At 40.8% G+C, this 22,459-nt stretch overlaps 1 protein-coding gene across 3 annotated transcripts in view; it reads right to left on the bottom strand.

The window, feature by feature from the left end:
* LOC121269894 (proteasome activator complex subunit 4-like) overlaps window positions 1-22,459 on the bottom strand; it is a 193,605-nt gene that overhangs the window by 17,642 nt on the left and 153,504 nt on the right. For 2 of the 3 annotated variants that reach the window (XM_041174993.1, XM_041175001.1), the window contains 3 exons: window positions 21,155-21,283; window positions 13,364-13,519; window positions 350-512 (listed from right to left, as the gene is read on the bottom strand). In XM_041174993.1, the coding sequence (XP_041030927.1) occupies window positions 350-512; window positions 13,364-13,519; window positions 21,155-21,283 (448 nt within the window). Of the gene's footprint in view, window positions 1-339; window positions 513-13,363; window positions 13,520-21,154; window positions 21,284-22,459 lie in introns of all 3 variants that reach the window. The other variant, XR_005941442.1, reaches the window with a different exon arrangement.

The raw sequence follows: 22,459 nt of genomic DNA, 5'->3' as shown, positions 1-22,459 counted from the left end.
ATCTTACCTTTATGCTACTATCAGGACCTTCTTTAGTCTTTAACACTACAATGAACATTCCCTGTGTCCATGACATCTTTGTCAAATTTCCCCTTAGCTCCCACCTATCCCTGACCTTCTATTTTGCTCCACCTGCTCTATCCCCCTCTTAACAGCATAAAATCCATCACATTTCTACTGCTCTTTAGCTCTGAAGAGTTATATGGACTCGAAACGTTTACTCTGTTTCTCTCTCCAAAGGTATTGCCAGATCTGAGTTTTTCCAGCTTTTTCTGTCTTTATATCAGGTTTCCAGCATCCTCAGTATTTTGCTTTTATCTTAGTGATATATAAACATACTTCTTTTTACCTGCTGGAGGAATTGTATCCACCACTGTGCCTGGGTCTCTTTTCCTCTTCTTTGGAAGTCTGGTCTTGCAGAGCTGTTCAAAGTGGCACTGCATGGAGGAATCCATAGTCAGGAAGTTGCACTGCAGCAGACCACTCAGGGTGGTAGCAGCCATTTCTCTTGCCTGTGAGCAGTAAAAAGATATTCATCAGTTGATACCCATTGTTCACACAATGTGCCCAACACACCATGCTGCAACATTCATGTCCTTTCCTACAGTACTACAACAAAGCCTAGAATTAATATTTTGAGGCCAGTCCAATATGTGCAGCAGTTTTAGATGATTGCCACCTTTATATTGCCATTTACAGTCCCATTTGCAAATACTAACTGGACATTGTGCCATCACAGGTGATGTCATTTATAACTTGGGGCTATTTTGAAGCTGCTGAGGTAGGAACCTTATTAGAGGGATTCACACAAGAAAAATAATTCAGTGCAGGTTGGTTGGAAAAGCTCTCAGTGGGGTAGAGGGAGCAAGTGGGGAAACAAAACCATTAAATATAAGCCTAATTACAAACCATATTCATTTATAGCTATGGTTATACAAGTATTATGTATTGAAGTCAGCTGTAAGTAACATGGTAAACTTTCTGTATTTAAGTAAGAAAATACCCTCCCCTTTCAGGATGGATGATAAATGATCATTTGGCTGGTGTTGACTATGACATCTGCTAGGGAACAATTCGAAAGCAGTTCACAGTGCAACTCAAAGAAGCTGTTCAAGAACCATATACAATCCCCCCTGTACCCGCAATGCTCCATCAGACCTGACCTTCCCCCCCCGCAACAATCCAACCCATCCCAACAGAGCTGTTGAGCTCCCCCCTTACACATCATTGATTCCGCTTTCAGTGTGTAGAAGCTGTCATAACTAGAAAAGAAACAAGGAGGGATGCTTTACTGGCATTCACCTTTGTTCAGTTGTGTACTGGCAAAGAGGACGCTTGGCACTGATGTTGGCAGGGCGAAGTGTTAAAATATTTTTATTTATACAATTGTTTTGGATGTTTAGTTTTTAAGATTAATTTCACCCTGTAATGTCTGAGTAGCTTTATTATTGCAACATTTGGGGTTCTTTCATGGTCATTGAATGTGTCGAGAACTTAAAATAATCAGTTTAGGTAGACTGAAATTTCCTGGAGTTTAAGAGGATAAAGATGATATTTCATGTCATTTCAAAATTAGCATCGTTCTGAGAGCCTCTGCAATACTGTCTCAAAAGAAAAATACACTGCAAATGTTTATCCTGAGTATTCATCTGTAAACTATTTTCAAGTGCATTTTGCATGCAATCTTGCAGATTCAATTTTAAATTCAGGAACCTAACAGTCTGATACCCTGTAAGGCACAGAGTGATGCTACAAGTGTCGTGCAGAGTTACTACAGTACAATGATCTCATTCATGGGTTGCTAATATTCAAATTGAAATAACTTTTTTAAATGCAAAATGTAAAATTAAAACAAATTGTTATAAGTAACTGGCAAACCTGTTGAAAATCAGCTGAATTCTTTAAGGACTGCGCTATTAAATGAAACATCAAGTGCTAATGCAATCTCAGGCCAGTATGATACTTGACTATGAAATCAGCAGAATGATCAGAGACCGATTTAATTTAAAGCACTGCATCTTGAATTTAAACCAATTAACTACATTGCAAAATAAATGACCAATGGCGGTTACATTTAGCCATGAAAACAATTTGCAACCAGCTCAGTGTCAAAAGTTATTGTCATGCAATATTTATATCTTAAGGTGCTCGTTTCCACCCCCACCATCCCCAAGTTCTATAATAATCATTAACCAAACTGAATTGACATTTTCTAAACAGGATACATAAACTCTATACAGTACTATAATATCAGTCCAGCTGCTCAAAAATTCAGGCTTCAATCTGTTATTTTATTCTTCAAGTGGAAGCTTTTGTCCTATACTTAAGTGGTAAGACCATTTACAATACATTCTAATTTTTCACAGCATACCCCCAGTATGTCATTGATGCACTGGGTGGAGCTCACAAAATGATACACGCAAAAGTAAAAGAGACTCTAAAACATGCACAAAGTTGAATTGCTAATTTGGTTTTGACTGAAGGGAGGTGATTGGTGGAAGTGGTGTACGGAGACCGATTAGGAAAGAGCTAAAATGGAGAGGCATGCAACCAAGTTAATTTTCTTGAAACAAAATTGTCAATTTTGTGGCAACAAGGCAAAAATTAACAAGGCTACAAATTAACCTCCCCCCTACCCTCAATTCTGAGAGAGTTATGGAATACATTCTCAATAAAATAAGTTACTCTCTCGGTAAATCAAATGAAGGATTAGATAAATTTCATTAAGAGGGATTGAAGATTTTAAAGATTAAAGTACAGATAAAGATGATCGAATACTTTTACATAATAGTTTCCAGGATTGTGGGAGCACAGGGACCATGAAATGATATTTAGGCAATGTAGGTGTACAAGGTTAAATAATTTAGCTCTGATGAAAGGTCATCGACCTGAAATGTTAACCCTGTTTGTCCACAGATGGTGTCTGACCTGCTGAGTATTTCTGATTTCACAGAATCTTTACAGTGCAGAAGGAGACCATTTGGCCCATTGAGCCTGCACTGGCTCTCTGAAAGAGCATTTTACTGAGTCCCACTCTCTTGCCTTATCCCCGTAACCTTGTACATTTTTCTTTTCAGATAGCAATCCAATTCCTTTTTGAACACCTCAATCGAACCTGCCTCCACCAACCGCGAGGGAGGTTTGTTCCAGACTCGGGTGAAAAAAATTTTCCTCACATCATTTTTACTCCTTTTGCCAATTATTGTGAATCTGTGTCCTCTAGTTCTTGATGCTCTTTGTGAGAACAGTTTCTCACTATTTACCCTGTCCATACCCTGCTCAGGATCTTGAATACCTCTATTAAGTCTCCTCCCTACCTTCTTTTCTCCAAGGAAAACAGTCCCAACCTCGCCAATCTATCCTCATAGCTCTTTACCCCTGGAATCATTCTTGTGAATCTCCTCTGTACTCTCTCCAATGCCTTCACATCCTTCTTCAGGTATGGCACCCAGAACTGGACACAGTACTCCAGATGAGGCTTAACTAGTGTCTTATACAAATTCAACATGACCTCCTTACCTCAATGCCCCTATTAATAAAGCCTAAGATACTATAAGCTTTACTAACTGACTTCTCAACATGCCTTGCCATCTTCAATGACTTATGTACATATACATAAAGGTCCCTCCGTTCCTGCACCTCTTTAGAGGCTTTCCCTTTAATTTATAGTGTATTTCCATATTCTTCCTGCCAAAATGAATCACCTCACACTTCTCTGCATTGAACCTCATCTGTCACGTGTCTGCCCAATCCACCAGCATGTGTCATTTTGAAGTTCAAGACAATCCTCATCACAGTTGACAATGTTTCCAATATTTGTATAATCTGCAAATTTTGAAATCATCACAATCTAGGTCATTAATATATATCAGGAAGGGCAAGGGTCCCAACACTGACCCCTGGGGAACTCCACTGTAAACCTTTCTCCAGTCTGAAAAAAACAACCATTTATCACTACTCTGTTTCTTGTCACTCAGCCAATTTCTTATCAAAGTGCCTACTTTTCCTCTTATTTCATGAGCTAGAATTTTGCTCACAAGTCTGTTGTGTGGCCCTCATCAACCTTCTCTGTTGCCTCTTCAAAAAGCTCCAAAAAGTTAGTTAAACATGATTTTCCCTTAATGAATCCATGCTGGCTTTCCTTAATTATATTGAACTTGTCTAAGTGACTATTGATTTTGTCCCAAACTATAGTTTCCGGAAGCTTCTCTACCACTGAAGTCAAGCTGACTGGTTTGTAGTTGTCAGCTTTATCTTTGTACCCCCTTTTGAGCAAAAACATTCGCACTTCTCCAGTCCTCCAGCACCACCCCTTTGTCTAAGGGAGGCTGGAAGATTATCACTCGTACCTCTTCCATTTCCACACTCACTTTGCTCAGTACCCTTGGATGCATCTCATCTGGTCTTGGTACCTTATCAATTTTAAGTAAAGATAGCCTTTATTACACCTCCTCCTTCTCAGTTGTAAATTCTTCTAAGTGTACCAGTTTCCTGCTCTCTCTCAGCCTGGGTAGCACCTTCTTCCTTTGTAAAGACAGATGCAAAATACTTGTTTAATACATCCACTGCTTCTCCTGCCTCCCCGTGCAATTCCCCTTTTTATCCCTAATCGGCCCTACGCTATCTTTTACCACCCTTTTATTATGTATATACTTATAGAAGACCTTGGGATTCCCTTTTATGTTAGCTGCCTGTCTCATTTTATGCTCTCTCCTTGGCTTTTATTAAGATTTTCATTTCCCCCCCGGTCCTTCCGTATTCAGCCTGACTTTTCATTGTATTTTCTACCTGACATCTGTCATACGGGCACTTCTTCCTTTTCATCTTCACTCTATCTCTCTCATTATCCAGGGTGCTCTGGATTTATTTGTCCGACCTTTCCCCTTCAAGGGAATATATCTTGACATTGCCTGCAATGCTGTTTCTTTGAAGGTGGCCCATTGTTCAGCCACCATCTTTTCTGCCAACATCTGATTCCAACTTACTCGGCGCAGATGCATTCTCATTACATCGAAGTTGGCTTTCCTCCAATTAATTATCCTTGCTCTGGATTTCCAGCCTCTTGCTTTTGAATAATGTAGGTTATCATTTTGAGACTGAAATACTTCATTTATTACATAGACCAACACTTCAGTATTCCTCGAACTCCTGCTCTCTTGCTGCTGTCCCAGGCTTGACTCCCTTTTAAATAAGCCAACAGCTTGCCTCTGTGCTTCTCTTGCCTACTCCGTGCAGGGCTCATTGAGGCACTCAGCACTGGCTCATTACATGCAGCAACCCCAATTGCCATTTTTTGGTCGGCCTTTTGGCCCAGTGTGCCCCTTGGGGACGAGCCTCGTCAATCTCCTTCCTGTACAACTCAACCTTCCCACTGCTGATCCTATGGACTCTGCTCTCAGTGCCCCTCTACACATCTTTCTCTAAAATGTCCATTCACTTGTGAACAAGGCCTTTGCCATCCATAAGCTTATTGTGAATAACTGGCATTGATATCATGGCTTTGATGGAAACCTGGCAGAGGGGTGATGACATTTTCCCCATTTCGCTATACCTTCTACCACTTGTCCCATCAAGACTGTTACAGTGGACGTGTAGCACTTATCACCAAATCCCACAACTCCTCTAGCACTTTGTCCTCCTTTGAGCAACTCACCAAGTTCCACCCTTCTCACGTCCCTTTCAAAATCATCATTCTCTACTGCCCTTCCAAGTTTGATAAAAATTTTCTCATCAGTGAAAGTATCTTGTTTTCCTCCCTCAGCCTCTGCATATCTCATCCTTGGTGACTTCAATCTCCATCTCAACTCATCATGCTCTCTCTCCCTCCTCTGCCTTCGGTCAGTAAGGGGAGCATGAGGAGACAGGCAACTATGCCAGGACAAGATGGAGATCAAGTGAGTAGCGAATTAGGCTCATGTGAGAATTCGGTGCACAGGGGAAAGAGGTGTGGTATACATAGTAACTATTCTAAGTTGGGAACAGGAGCAGCTGAGCAGAAACAAACCTCGGTGTAAACCTCATCTTTGGAGCTGAATTTGAAAAAAAAAATCGAACAGTGACATCACAAGAAAACAGTAAGTTCACTGGTTGGTAACAAACTGCTGTTAGGAAGTATCTTTAAATAGCTGCAAATTAGAAAAGCGTATTATTTTTATAGAAGTAGCTACTTGGATTTGAGTAAGAAACGTAGGAATAAGGAGAAGTCAGGGTCAGTAACATAAAGTAACATAAGTAAACCAAAGTAAAATAAAGTTATCGTAAGGGAAGTAAAGTTAAGACATGGCAGGGCAGCTCGGTTGTGTGGAGTGCACGTCTTGTAATATATGGGAAGTCGTGGACACGACTGGTGACCTAGACGACCACATGTGAGGAAATGCTGCCAGCTGCAGAGACTTGAGCTCTGGGTTTTGAGGCAGTCTAAGAGAACCAGGCAGGTAGTGCAGGCTTCCCCTGGGGTCCCGCTCGCTAATCAGATTTTCATTTTGGATACTGGTGAGAATGTTGGTTCCTCAAAGGAGTGCAGTGAGAGCCAAGTTTCTGGTACCACAAGCAGTTCAGCTGAACACGAGGAGAGGAAGAAGAAAGGAAGAGCAATAGTGATAGGGGATTCATTAGTTAGGCGTTTCTGCGGCTGTACTCACGACTCCAGGATGTAATGTTGCATCCCTGGTGCCAGGGTCAAGGATGTCACCAAGTGGCTCCAAAATATTCTTCTGGGGGAGGGTCAACAGTCAGAGATCGTGGTCCACATTGGTACCAATGTCTTAGGTAGGAAGGGGAATGTGGTCTTGCAGACAGAATTTAGGAAGCTAGGTAGAAAATTATCAAGCAGGACCTCAAAAATAGTAATCTCTAGATTACTCCCAATGCCACATGTGAGTACAGATATAAGAGGATAAGGCAGACGAATGCATGGTGCAGGAGGGAGGGTTTTAGATTTCTGGGACACTGAGACTGGCTTTCAGGGAGATAGCACCTGAACAAGGTGGACAGTTTGCACCTGAACAGAGCCAGGATGAAGTTCCTTGCGGAGCATTTTACTAGTGCTGTGGAGGACACAAAATACTGGGAAGGCAAATAATACCAGAATAGAGAATAGTAAGTAAATAGGTGGAGTTGGAGTAAGGGAGAAAGTAATGAAGTCTAAATCAGGGTTATACTGCTTGTATGTGAATACAAGGAGTATAGTAAATAAAATTGGTGAGTTACAGGCACAGATTGCCATGTAGAATTATGATGTTGTGGCAATAACAGATCTGGCTCAAAGAAGGGCAGAACTGGGTATTAAATATTCCTGGGTACAAGGTGTTCAGGAAAGATAGGGCAGGAAAAAAGGAGGAGGGGTGGCTGTATTGGTTATGGAGAACATTGCAGGGCTAGGGAAAGAGGATGTCCCAGAGGGTTCAAGGACAGAATTAATTTGGTTAGAGCTAAGGAACAAAAAGGTCCAAATCATTGCTTGTAGTCTATTGGCCACCAGTGTGTGTAGTGAGAAGGGTGTAGAGGAACAAATCTGCAGGGCAACTACAGAGAGGTGCAAACATTATAGAGTAGTTATAATGGAAGACTTTAATCACCTGAATATAGACTGGGGTGTAAAGGGTAGAGAGGGGCAAGAGTTCCTAGAGTGTGTGCAGGAGAATTTTCACATACTGTGCCCAGTCCAACAAGAATAGAGGCACTGCTAGACCTGGTTCTTGGAAATGAGGTGGGCGAAGTAGATCAAGTGTCAGTGGGGGAACATTTAGGAGACAGTGGTCATTGTATCATAAGGTTTAGCATGATGGTAGAAAAGGACAATGGGTGATCCAGAGTAAGAATAACTAACTGGGGGAGAGCTGACTTCAATGAGGCCAGAATGGAGCTGGGCTGGATAGACTGGAACCAAAGGGGAAAACTGAAGCTGAATAATGGGCTACCTTCAAAAAAGAAATGGTTCGGGCACAGTCAAGGTATATTCCCCCAAAAGAGAAAGGTAGAGCAAACAAATTCAGAACTCCATGGATGAAAAAGGAGATAGAAATTAAGATGAAGAAAAAGTGTGCTTATGACAGGAGTCAGGCAGAAAATACAATTGAGAACCAAACTGAATACGGAAGATTCAGGGAAGAGGTGAAGAAGCAAGAAAGAGAAGCAAAGAGGGATCATGAGAAAAGACTGGCAGCTAACATAAAGGAGAACCCTAAAATCTTCTATAGGCACATAAATAGTAAAAGGGTGGTAAAAGGAGGAGTAGGGTTGATTAGGGACCAAAAAGGGGATTTACACATGGGGGCAGGGGGCATGGCTGAGGTGTTAAATGAATACTTTGCACCTGTCTTTACCAAGGAAGCAGATGCTTCCCAAGCCATGGTGAAAGAGGAGGAAACTCTGTCACTAGAAGGGTTCAAAATTAGTGATGAGTTGGTATTAGATAAGCTGTCGGTACTTAAAATTGACAAGGCACCGGGACTGCATCAGATACATCAAAGGATATTGAAGGAAGCAAGAGTGGAAATTGCAGGGGCACTGGCCATAATCTTTCAGTATTCCCTAGACTCAGGTGAGGTGCCAGGCGACTGGAGAATTGCAAACATTATACCCTTGTTCAAAAAAGATTGTAAGGATAAGCCCAGCAATTACAGACCAGAGTGCTTAACTTCGGTTCTGGGGAAGCTTCTGCTTCTAGAAACAATTATTTCGGATGGAATTAATAGTCACGTGGAAAATGTGGGTTGATTAAGAAGAGCCAGCATGGATTTCTTAAGGGAAAATCATGTTTAACTAACTTGCTGGAGTGTTTTGAACAGGCAACAGGGAGGGTTGATGAGGGTCATGCTGTTGATGTGGTGTACATAGGCTTCCAAAAGGCATTTGATATAGTACCACACAACAGACTTGAGAAAAGTTATGACTCATGGAATAAAACGGACAGTAGCAAAATTGGCAGAGTAATCGGAAACAACGAGTAATGGTTAATGGATATTTTTCGGGCTGAAGGAAGGTTTGTAATGGAGTTCCCCAGGGGTCAGTATTGGGATCCTTGCTTTTCCTGATATATATGTTAATGATCTACATCTTGGTGTTCAGGGGAGAGTTTCAAAGTTTGTGGATGATACAAAACTTGGAAGCATAGTAAACTGTGAGGAGGACAGTGTAGAATTTCAAAAGGACACAGACAAGTTGTGCTAGGCAGATAGTTGGCAGGTGAAGTTCAATGCAGAGAAGTGTGAGGTGATTCATTTTGGTAGGAAGAATATATAGAGAGAATATAAAATAAGGGGCACAACTCTAAAGGGTGTGCAGGAACAGAGGGACCTGTGTGTATATGTGCATAAGTCATTTAAGGTGGCACGACAGGTGGAGAGAGCAGATAAAAAAGCATACAGTATCCTAGGCTTTATTAATATGGGCATAGAGTACAAGAGCAAGGAGGTTATGCTGAACTTGTATACAACATTAGTTAGACCTCAGGTGGAGTATTGTGTACAGTTCTGGGTCCCACACTTTAGGAAGGATGTGAACACGTTGGACAGAGTGCAGAATAGGTTTTCAAAAATAGTTCCAGGGATGAAAAACTTCAGTTATGAAGATATATTGGAGAAATTGAGACTGTTTTCCTTGGAGAGGAGAAGGCTAAGAGGAGACTTGATAGAGGTGTTCAAGATCATGAAGGGACTGGACAGAGTAGACAGAGAGAAACAGTTCCTGCTCGTAAAAGGATCGAGAATGAAAGAGCACAGATTTAAAGTGATTTACAAAAGAAGCAAATGCAATGCAAGAAAAACCTTTTTCACACAGCGAGTGGTCCGGGTCTGGAATGCACTGGCTGGAAGTGTGGTGGAGGCAGGTTCAGTTGAGAAATTCAAGAAGCCATTAGATGATTAATTAAATAGAAACAATGTGCAGAGTTATGGGGAAAAGGCAGGAAAATGGCTCTGAGTCAGAATGCTCATTTGGAGAGCCAGTACAGACACAATGGGCTGAATGGCCTTCTTCTGCACCGTAACAATTCTGTGATTCTATGTATCCTCCCCAAATCTTTCCCTCATGTAAACTCCCCAACCCATATTCACAGCCACCCCTTAAGCTTGCCATCTCACTTGGTATTGCTTGTCCAATCATATCAAACATAGGTAAGGTAATCTCTGATCATTTCCTTGCATCACTTTCCACCCACATCCCTACTTTCTTCTGTATCCAGACCTGGGAACATAAAAATCTATTCCCCAATTCACTTACAACTGCACTTTAAAAATCCCAACTATCTAGCCTTTGGCCCTCCATCTTTCCTTCCACCTTTCAAACCCGTGACCTCCACCATCTAGAACGACAAGGGCAGAGATGCATGGGAACACTACCACCTGCAAGTTCCCCTCCAATCCACACACCATCCCAACTTGGAACTACTTTGCCATCCCTTCATGGTCAGCAGGTCAGAATCCCGAAACTCCCTTCCTAACAACACTATGGGTGTACCTACACTAGATGGACTACAGCGGTTTGCAGCTCAGCATCACCTTCTCAAGGGCAATTCAGAATGGGCAATAAATGCTGTCCTAGCCAGTGACACTCACATTCTATGAACAGGTAAAAAAATTCACAACACTTCTGCAGCTAGTGATTAGCTCAACTGCACCCTCACCTCCATCTTTGATGTCTTAGTCCCCAATAAAACCATTACTTTCTCACCCTGCCTGTTCCACTTGGATGGCCCTCATCTCTTCCTTAAGTCCGAGGGATGCAGACTTACAAGGATATGGCTCATAACTGGTTTAGCCATCCACTGCCAGATCTGGCGAGAGCACATAAAGCATTATCAGGTTCTGCTCATGTCTGCTAAAACTGCTCAATATGCCAGGATCATCCTGGAATGCAAAGATAATCCCGGCTTCTTTTCTCTACAGCAAAAAACTCCTCTTAAACCCCTCTCCCTGTCTCCTCCACTCTCACACTCAACAATAAGTGGGAGGAGCTCATAAGCATCCTTGTCACTAAGATCGAGACCACGTGATTAGCTGCCTCTGCCACATCCCCCCCTCCCACTAGTCCCCCGCCCCCAACTTCCTCTAAATCACATCCCCCGCCCCCACACCCACCTCCGCTCCCCCACCCTCCCATTGCCCGAGACATTCACTCTCATTTTTCTCTAGTTTCTCATTTATCTTGCCTTTTGCTCGCTCCTGCTCCCTCAACCTTACTCCAACTAACCTGCTGGTGCCCAACTTTCTCTCAGGGTCCCCATGTTAGCTGATATCATTAACAGTTCTCTCTCTCCAGGTCCCTTTCTCCTTTAAATTTGCCATCATCACCCCTCTCCTCAAAAAAACTACTGACCCAAACATTTTTGTAAACCACTGACCCATCTCCAAAGTCTTTGAATGTATTGATGTCTCCAAAATCTGTGCACAACTTTCCCAGAACTCTATGTTTGAGTCCTTCCAGTCAGATTTCTGCTCCCACTAAAATGGCTCTTATCAAAGTCACAATGACATTTTATGCAACAGTGACAAAGGTAAGCATCCCTCCTCAATCTTCTCTACCTATCTGCATCCTTTGACATAGTTGACCATACCATATTCCTCGAACACCTCTCTACCATCATCTAGCTGGTTGGACTACTCTCACCTGGTTCCATTCTTATCTATCTAACCGTAGCCAGAGTTTTAAAAAAATTCTTTCATGGAATGTAGGCGTCGCTGGCTAGGCCAGCATTTATTGCCCATCCCTAATTGTCCTTGAGAAGGTGGTGATGAGTCGTTTTCTTGAACCACTGCTGTCCATGTGGTGTAGGTACATCTACAGTGCTGTTAGGGAGTTCCAGGATTTTGACCTAGCAACTGTGAAGGAACGGCAATATAGGTCCAAGTCAGGATGGAGTGTGGCTTGGAAGGGAACTTGCAGGTGGTGGTGTTCCCATGCACCTGCTGCCCTTGTCCTTCTAGGTAGTAGAGGTCGCGGATTTGGAAAGGGCTGTTGAAGAAGCCTTGGTGAGTCGCTGCAGTGCATCTTGTAGATGGTACACACTGCTGCCACTGTGTCAGTGGTGGAGGGAATGAATGTTTAAGATAGTGGATGGGGTGCTAATCAAGTGGGCTGCTTTTTCCTGGATGGTGTCGAGCTCCTTGAGTGTTGTTGGAGCTGCGCTCATCCAGGCAAGTGAAAAGTATTCCATTACACTCCTGACTTGTGCCTTTTAGATGATGGACAAGCTTTGGGGTCAGGAGATGAGTTACTCACTGCAGAATTCCTAGGCTCTGACCTGTACTTGTAGTCACAGTATTTATATGGTTGGCCCAGTTCAGTTTCTGGTCAATGGTAACCCCCAGGATGTTGATAGTGCAGGATTCAGTGATGGTAATGCCCCATTGAGTATGAAGGGGAGATGGATGGATTCTCTTTTGTTGGAGATGGTCATAGCCTGGCACTTGTGTGGCATGAAATGTAACTTGCCACTTATCAGCGAATGGTGCTGAACATTGTGCCATCATTTGCGAAAATCTTCACTTCTGATGGAGGGAAGGTAGGTCCTTGATGAAGCAGTTGAAGATGGTTGGGCCTAAGACACTAGTCTAAGGGACTGCTGCAGTGATGCCCCTGGACTGAGTTGACTGACCTCCAACAACCACAACCATCTTCCTCTGTGCTCAGTATGACCCCAGCCAGTGGAGAGTTTCCCCCCCAATTCCCATTAACTCTAGTTTTGCTGTCACTTGCAATGGCTTCTCTTCCCATTCCTGCAACATTGTCTCTGGTGTCCCCCAGGGAATTATCCTTGGCCCCTTCCTTTATGCTCATCTACATGTTGCCCCTTGGTGATATCACCCTAAAGTAGAGCGATAGCTTTCACATGTACGTTAACACCATCCAGCTTCACCTCACCACCACCCCTCTCGATTCCTTCACTATTGGCTAAATTATCAAACTGCCATTCTGATATACAGAACTGGGTGAGCAGAAATTACTTCTCACTTGAAGGACCACATCTCAACAATGCATCATTCCGTCATTACTGCTCTGGAGTGTCAGCCTAAATTTGTGTGCTCAGTTCTGGAGCTAGGCTTGAATCTCCTGATTCATAGATGAGTGCTACCAATTAGACCAAGCTGACATGTGAAGCATGGTTTCTGCACAAAAAAATTCACAACATAATATATTTTACAATTGGGGTGAAAGCAAGAATTAACACACTGTTTGTAGTTTACACTAAAATTTACCACTACTTTCCTCTGTAATGATCACTCTTACCTCCAACTGCTCATCTTCCAAGAGTTTTATAACTAGCTAATATATTTTACAACTGGGGTGAAAGCAAGAATTAACACACTGTTTGTAGTTTACACTAAAATCTACCACTACTTTCCTCTGTAATGATCACTCTTACCTCCAACTGCTCATCTTCCAAGAGTTTTATAACTAGCCATCTTATATCTTGAACTGCCTGTTCATTGTCCAAAAAAACAAACAGATTGTAGAACACCATAGTTTGAAGATAGGTTAGAACAGTGTATTTCGCATGCCAAGAACTGCTCTCTGATGTCTGTGAAAATAAAAACAAATAATTCAAATTATAAATTATCATAGATTTCGGCAGTTTAAATAGGCAGCCAAAGTGCAAAAGTAAATTAACAAAGAAGCACAATACTTCTCAAAAATCCTACATTTTGATATTTTACACACAATCAGTTAATTCCACAGTAATCCAAAAGCTACTGTCCCCATAAATCATAACTCTGCAGTTATCACATCCAGTTGTGAATGGTGGTGAGCAATTAAGTAAATAACAGGAGTAGGAGACTCCACAAACATCCTCAATGATGATGAAGCTAGTCAATTTTGAATTCCTTTTGAATGAAGGGCACCCAATTTCTATTTGTAGCCGAACCAATGATTTTTTATGAATTTGCTCTGTGCTCTGCCTTTAATACCTAGGATTCTTTATGCCTTTACACCACAGCTTTATTTAACCATTTAATTAAGTTTATTTAACTTTTAAACTTGGTGTTTCTAAATTCTTAAACCTTTACTCTTCAACTTCTAAAGATATACCATGAATTGTATATTTCTACTCCTTTTCTTCAACTTTCGACTTCTTACAATTTAGTGCAGAGAAACACGAGGTACAAAGTAGTGATTGCACTGTTACAATGCCAAGATAACAAAATATTCAGAGAGAATAGAGAGAAGTAGTAACAGTATTAATCAAATATTCATTACAATACTCCGGGATACAGTGAGAAAATGATGCAAAAGCTGAATCTATTTATAAGAACAGAAGAAATAGGAACAGGAGTAGGCCATACAACACCTCAAGCCTGCTCAGTCATTCAACATCATCATGACTGATCTTTGACTTCAACTTTACTTTCCTGACTGATCCCCATATTCCTTGATTGCTCTAGAGTCCAAATATCTATCTCAACCTTGAATAGACTCAACTGGGCATCCACATCCCATTGGAATGGCAAATTACAAAGACTCTCAATCCGCAAGTGAAAAAATATCTCATCGCAATCTTAAATGATCAAACTCTTATTCCAATCCCATAAGGTCTAGACACTTCAGTCAGGGAAATAGCCAGTTAGCACCTACTCAATCAAGCCCACACAGAATTTTATATGCTTCAATGAGATCACCTCATTCTTCTAAACTCAAGAAAGTGTAGGTTCATTCTACTCAACCTCTCATCATAGAAAACTCTCTCATGCCAAGAAACAAATCGAGTGAACCTTCACTGCACAGCCTCCAAGGCAAGTACATCCTTCCTTAGATATGGAAACAAAAACTATACACAGTATTCCAGCTGTGATCTCAGCAATGGTAGTAAGACTTCCTTACTCTTGTACACCAACCCCCTTGCAATAAAGCCCAACATGTTATTTGCGTTCCTAATTGTATGCAGTCCCTGCAGCTAACTTCCTGTCTTTCTTATACAAGGACACCCAAATCTCTTTGAACATCAACATTTAAAAGTTTCTTAAGGTTTAAAAAAATTCTCTTCTCTATTCTTCCCACCAAAGTGAATAACCTCACATTTCCCCACATTATATTCAGCCTATCTTTTTGTCCACTCGCTTAATCTGTCTATATCTCTCTGCAGCCTCTTCATGTACTCCTCACAGTTTACTGTCTCCTACCTAGCTTTGTATTGTCTGCAAACTTGGGTATATTACTCTCGGCCCCTTCATCCATGCAATTATATTAGATTGTAAATAGTTGAAGCCCCAGCACTGATTTTTTTTTGCATACTACTAGTTACAGCCTATCAACTCAAAAATGCCATTTATTCTAACTATCTGCTTCGTTTGTTAACTAATCCTTTATCCATGCTAATATATTATCCCCAACTCCATGAGCTCTTATCTTGCATAAGAACTTTATATATGGCACCTTACTGAATGTGATTTGGAAATCCAAATATACTACATGCACTCTTTCCCTTTTATCTATTCTGCTAGTTATATCCTCTAATATATTTGTTAAGCACAATTTCTCTAAAGGTTTGTGTTCAAAAAAAGGCAGCAACTGTTACTACTGGAATTATGTTACTTACAACCGAAAAGTTGAAAAAGACTGGGGAAGAAATGTATTAAATTAGAGAAAAATATAAAAACAGGATCATAAGAATGGGTTACTTTAATTATCCAAAGACAAATTGGGATAGCGCTAGACAGCATTTTGTTGAGGGCATCAGCACACACAGTAATTGTCTGCTGGAGGTATGCAGAGTAGACAGATCCTATCATCAGTATGTAATGTTGATTTGACACCAGTACTGCTAATTTGGAGCTCAATGCTGCAGCAAATGCCCAGTTTTAACTTTGCACAGCTGAACACATGTTCAGCAACAGGGAGGACATTCCCCACAAGCACTAAAATGATAATTGACTACTTTCAGGTTAGTTGCTGATTGATTTCTACTGGCTCTTGCTGCAACTGTAGAAATGTTTGGTAGTTTCCAAAGTTTAAACAGAGATGTTTAAAGTTGTTCAAGTTACAGGGAGTGGTGTAGCATGTGAAGGACTTTAGAATCATAGAATCGCTCAGCACAGAAGGCAGCCATTCAGCCTGTCATGTCTGTGCCAGCTGTATACAAGAGCAACTCACCTAGTCCCATTTTCCTGCCTTTACCTCATAACCCTGCAAATTATTTTTCTTCATATTATCCAATTCTCTTTTGAAAACCACAATTGAATCTGCCTCCACCACATTCTCAGGCGGTGCATTCCAAATACTAACCACTTGCTGGGCAGAAATAATTTCCTCATATTGCTTTTGCTTCTTTTGCTAAATCGCCTTAAACTGGTGTCCTCCAGTCCTCGATCCTTTCACCAATGGGCACAGTTTCTCTATATTCTGACGAGACCCCTCATGATTTTGAACACCTCTATCAATTCTCCTCTCAACCTTCTCTTATTCAAAGAGAACAATCCCAACTTCTCCAATCTATCTACATAACCAAAGTCCCTCATCCCTGGAACCATTCTTGCAAATCTTTTCTGCGCCCTTTCCAATGCTTTTACACCCTTACTCAAAAGTGTGGTGCCCAGAAAAGGACACAAATGCCATTTGAGGCTAAACCAGTGTTTTATACAAATTTATCATAACTTCCGTGCTTTTGTACTCTGTCCCTATTCATAAAGCTCTGGATCCCATCTGCTTTGTTAACTGTACTTTCAACCTGCCTTGCCACCATCAATGGTTTGTGCACTTATAACCCCCAAGTCCTTCAGCTCCTGAGCCCAATTTAGAATTGCAACCTTTGATTTAGATTGCCTCTCTTCTTTCTCTATACCAAAAAATCACATCATACTCCGCTGCATTAAATTTCATCTGTCACTGTCTGCCTATTCCAAGGGCCTGCCAATGTCTTTTTGAAGTATATCATTATCCTCCTCAAAGATCATTATATTTCCAAGTTTTGTGTCATCTGCAAATTTTGAAATTGTGCCCTGTACACCCAAGTCTCAGCATTGTAGGTTTCCTTTTGTTATCGAAGATGGCTATTTCTTGTGTCTGCAGATTGATCTGTTATGCGTTCTAACATTGTTGCAGAGCCCGACTGCAGACCAGCATGTTTTTCCACAGGGTGGGCAACGATGAATTGCTTGATTATGTTGGGGCTGCCCAGTCTTTCTAGCTTGCCTTTTGTCCTTAGCTGCCAGTATTCTTTGTTGTTCGAAGGAAGTAACGCCACTACTTGAGATCACTCCCAAGGTAGTTCTTTGTTGTGCATTTTTTCCCAGTATGTGGTGGACAAGCCCCCCAAGTCAGGGCTATTAATATACATCAGGGGTTCTAGTACTGACCACAGGGAAAAGCCACTATAAACCTTCCTCCAGTCCAAAAAACAATTGTTCACTATTACTTTCTGTTTCCTGTCACTCAGCCAATTTCATATACATGCTGAAACTGTCCCTTTTATTCCATACTCATGAAGCCTGTTACGTGGCACTTCATCAAATGCCTTTTGGAAGTCCGTATACACCACACCAAAAGCATCACCCTCATCAACCCTCTCTGTTACCTGATCAAAAAGCTCAAGCAAGTTAGATAAACGTAATTTGCCCTTAAGAAATCAGTGTCGGATTTCCTTAAGTAATTAGCATTTGCCCAAGTGACTGTCAATTCTGTCCAAAATAATCATTTCTAAAAGCTTCCTCCACCATCATGGTTAAACTGGGACAAAGTTTGTTTGCTGCCTGCACTGGAAGCAACGGGTAAGGGCTGGCTGTGCATCGCATTCCCCTTGTCCATTTTTGGATCAAACTGAATTACATAACAAAGCTATATTATCACAAGAGGTGAAGGGTGTTAAGCAGAAGTTAGAGCTCCTTGAATATGCAGGGATTTTCAAATTAAGGTGAGACTTAAAAAAAAAAGCTAATGACAAATCTAGGGCTAACAGCATCAAGTGGTATATTGAAAATTGAGAGGGAAGCCAAAGATAATTAAGAAAGATAACAATGTATAAAAAGGAAGGCTATTAAGAGAAATTAGAAAAAGCATTTTATAAATTTTAAAAGTATCAGAAAAGTTAAAGAAAAAATAGGGCCAATCCAGGTGAAAAAGGAAATCCTAAAAGGTAAAGAATGATGGGGCTTCTAAAAGAATGCTTGGCTTTAGTTTTCACAGAAGAATGTGGCAGTTTGAACAAAAAGATACAAAGAAAGAGAGAATGGAACAATTAAACTGGATTGCTACAAAGTAGCCAGTTCTTATGGCAAGTATTCCTAGAATGTTGAAGGAAATCAGAGATGAAACAGCAGAGATTCTCCGGCAATCTTTCAAACATCCCTGGAAATGGAAGTTATCTCAGAGAACTGAAGGACTGACAATGCAAAATAGGAAAAGGGGAGCAACCAAGTAATTGCAGTCAGATGAATAATTACTGACCTGGAATAACGTTTATAAAAGGCTTCACAGATACTGCCCAAGCTGAGTGTTCCCTCGAAAAAAATTTAGATTTATCAAAGAACTGAGTATTATACCCCAATTTAACTAAAGAAAAACCCTGCACGTGTGTCTTTAAAGTCCAGTAATTTAAAATCAGGGTACTCACAGGTGATGGATTGAACAGATTTAAAATGCTGATTTATTTGTGTTCAACCCATGTTCAATCATATTAATCAAACTTTTCCAAGTAACTTTTATTAAGTATGTCAAGGAATACATTTTAAAGTTTTTAAACCAAAATTACCTTTTAAAATGCTTCCCAATTGCACTTGTACAATGCCAATATTGCACTTGGTGAAATGCAAATTTATTCGAATGGAAACTTGTGGTGGGAAGGGGTGAGAAAAACACTGGTGCAATACTTGCCGATAGCGCACAAAACAGAAACTCTACCCCCAGATTTCCAGCAAATACATATTTTGCTATCTGCTTTGTTAAATTCAAACTATCTAACAAATAATTTGAGAAATAACAGTATAAAGGTGTGTTTTGAATATGGGTTTTCAAAAGGGGTTTGCTAAAAAATCAAATTAGAGGGTTGTTGATACTCCAAATGTGATTTCACCAATTCCTGTATAACTGAAGCATAACCTCCCAACTTTTGTATTCAATTGTCCTCGCAATAAACAATAACATTCTATTAGCTTTTCTAATTACTTGCTGTACTTGCATACTAACCTTTTGTTTTTCATGTACTTGGACACCCAAATCCCTTTGCATCTCAGAGCTCTGCAATCTCTCACCATTTAGATAAATGCGTCTTTTCTATTTTTCCTGCCAAAATGGACAATTTCACATTTTCCCACATTATACTCCATTTGCCAGATCTTTGCCCACTCACTTAACCTAGCCATATGCCTTAACCTATCTATATATCCTTATGTCCTCTTCACAACTTACTTTCCTACTTATCTTTGTGTCATCAGCAATTTTTGCAACCATACCTTCATCCTAGTCAGTTATATAAATTGTAAAATGTTGAGGCTCCAGCACTGTGGCACACCAAGCATTACATCTTGCCAACCAGAAAGTGACTCATTTATGCCTACTCTCAGTTTCCTGTTAGCTAGCCAATCTTCTATCCATGCCAATATGTTACCTCTTACACCATGAGCTTTTATTTTCCACAATAACCTTTAGTGTGGCACCTTATCAAATGCCTTCTGGAAATCTACGTTCTAAGTTCTGTACATCCACTGGTTCCTTTATCCACAGCACCTGTTACTTCTTCAAAGGACTCCAATAAACTGGTTAAACATGATTTCCCTTTCACAAAACCATGTTGACTCTGCGTGATTACCTTGAATATTTCCAAATGACTTGCTATAATGTCCTTAACTATAGTTTCTAACATTTTCCCCAAGACAGGTGTTAAGTTAACTGGCCTGCAGTTTCCTGCTTTCTGTTTCCCTCCCTTTTTGAATAAAGGAGTTACATTCAATATTTTCCAATCTAATGGGACCTTCCCTGAATCTGGAAAATTTTGGAAAATTAAAACTAATGCGTCACCTATCTCCCTAGCCACTTCTTTTAAGACCCTGGGATCAAGTCCATCAGGACCCAGGGCCTTGACTGCCTGTAGCTCTAACAATTTGCTCAGTACCACTTCCCTGGTGATTGTAATTTTCTTGAGTTCTTCCCTCGCTTCCATTTCCTGATTTATAGCTACTTCTGGGATGTTACTTGTATTCTCTATGGTGAAGATTGATGCAAAATCAATTCACCTGCTGCTTCATTTTCCCTTATTAATTCCCCAGACTCCTTTCTATAGGACCAATGCTCACTTTAACTCTTTTCTTTTTTAAATATCAATAGAAGCTCTTACTATCCATCTTTATATTTCTAGCCAGCTTTCTCTCCCTATCAATCTTTTAGTCATTCTTTGCTGTTTTTTATATTCTCTCCAATCTCCTGACCTGCCACCCATCTTTGCACAATTATATGCTGTTTCTTTAAGTTTGATACTACCTTTAACTTTTTTTTTAGTCAACCTCCTCTTGGAACTTTTTTTTGTTGAAATTTATCTAAGGTGTATTCTGAAATATCTCTTTAAATGTCTGCCATTGCACCTCTATTGACCTATCCCTTAACCTAATTTGCCAGTTCACTCTCGCTAGCTCGGCTTTCATGCCCTCATAGTTGCCCTTATTTAAGTTTAAAATACCAGTCTTGAACCCACTCTTCTCTCCTTCAAACAGAATGTAAAATTCCCATACCATTGTGAAAACTGACTGATTTACAGCTTTGGAAAATAGTACTATGCTTTTGACCAACTCTCTCATGTATAAACCACGGCCCTCTTCTGCCTAGGAGGACAATTTAGATGGCTTCATTCCAAATCACACCAACCTTTGCATGTTGTTATTCCTTTAGTGTTGCTGGACCTCCCTAGCTGACAGCATTGTGGGAGGTTGTTCACTTCACAGATGGCAGCAGTTCAAGAAGGTGGCTCAGCGTCACCTTCAAGTGCAGCTAGGCAATGAATGCTGGTCTTGCCAGTGACATTCGCATCCCATGGAAGAAGTAACTTGATCCAGTGGTTATCATAAGCCAATTTCATATGAAGAATTCCCTTTGCATACTGGCATTTACCATAATTTGTTAGGTTATTTTCTTGAGGGAGCAGGGATTTTGCCCTAAATAGATAAGTTTTCTTATGGTCGTTTCATGTTACTAAAATCTCAAGTCAAAAACAGACATATTAAAATACACAAATTACCTGTTTTACAACATCTAGCACCATAGACACTTGCTGGGGATACAGCAATCCCTGAGACATGAGTGATAAACACATCTTTGCGTCCCTTTTAAGTTCATCATAGTTCTCATCATTTTCCACAGGAGCAATCTAAATTTTAGAAAAAAAAGGAAATGGAATTTATAGTCTCAAACTAAATACTCAAATAAACATAATTTATAAAGTCAATTGGACAGATTAATTTGGCAAGAAAAATGCTGGAAATGAAACGGGTGTTTAATTTGGAAAACTAAATTTCCTCCAAATGAACATGGGCAATATTTTGACTTTTTTTTAAACACCACTTCATCAAAAAATTAAGTTCTAAAACTTGAGAGGAAATTATCCTTACAAGTGATTATGTTCACTTTTAGCTTCAACCAATTCACAATGGAACACTAAGAGGCAGCAAAATATTAGACAGGAACCCAAAGCAGAGGTGAAGTGACAGTAATACTTCAAACAGAGGTCTGGATTTGTTTAATCAAGCTGAAGTAGTTCACTCCAAAGAAAGGGGAATAGTTATGACAAGGTTTGGAGCACTAGTATGCAGGCTGAGTATATGAGCTTGATATCTCATTGCATTCAGTCTGGATTTGAACTGTGTACATTGGGAAAAGGCTGGATAGAGGTCATAGGCAGGATGGGAAAAACATATGGGGCTACATCTTCCGGTCGGCTAGCAGGGGGCAGGGCCCAATCACCAACGCGCAAAATAACAAATGAATCGGCTGCGCGCCCACCTATTAAGGCCATTAAAAAAGTAACTAAAGTGATTAATGGATCTGCCCGTCAAATCTTAAGGTTGGTGGGCAGGCCGGGAGCCCAGGCCGGCTTCTGAAAAAACATGAAACCTCATCCACAGATGGGATGAGCCTTCATGAGATTATTAAAATTTGTATGAAATCTCTAGATAAAAGAAATTGACATGTCCCACCTCATGTGACAGTGGCACATAAGGGGGCATGTCAGTAATTTTTTTCCTCATCTTTATTTAATGTTTCAAACCTGAGCCGATCTCCCTGAGGCAGTACTTTTCCTCAGGGAGATCTGTGCACTCTTTTGCACACATGTGTGAAAGAGCACACTCCTGGCTCAGGGAATCTCCCCGCCGCCCGCACAGGGATGGCGCTTCCTGGCGGACGTCACACTGGTCCTGGCGGACGTCACACTGGGCAGGCCTTAATTGGCCTGCCCATGTAAAATGGTGGCACACCGCCCATGGAATTTTTTGACTGGGCAGTACCTTGTGCTTGCATATGGGAATAGGGCATTGCTAGAAGGAGA

The sequence above is a fragment of the Carcharodon carcharias genome, chromosome 2 (assembly GCF_017639515.1).
Source record: "Carcharodon carcharias isolate sCarCar2 chromosome 2, sCarCar2.pri, whole genome shotgun sequence".
Taxonomy (NCBI): Eukaryota; Metazoa; Chordata; class Chondrichthyes; order Lamniformes; family Lamnidae; genus Carcharodon; species Carcharodon carcharias.
Note: the sequence above shows the minus strand (reverse complement) of the source record. Positions and strands in the feature narration are given on the sequence as shown.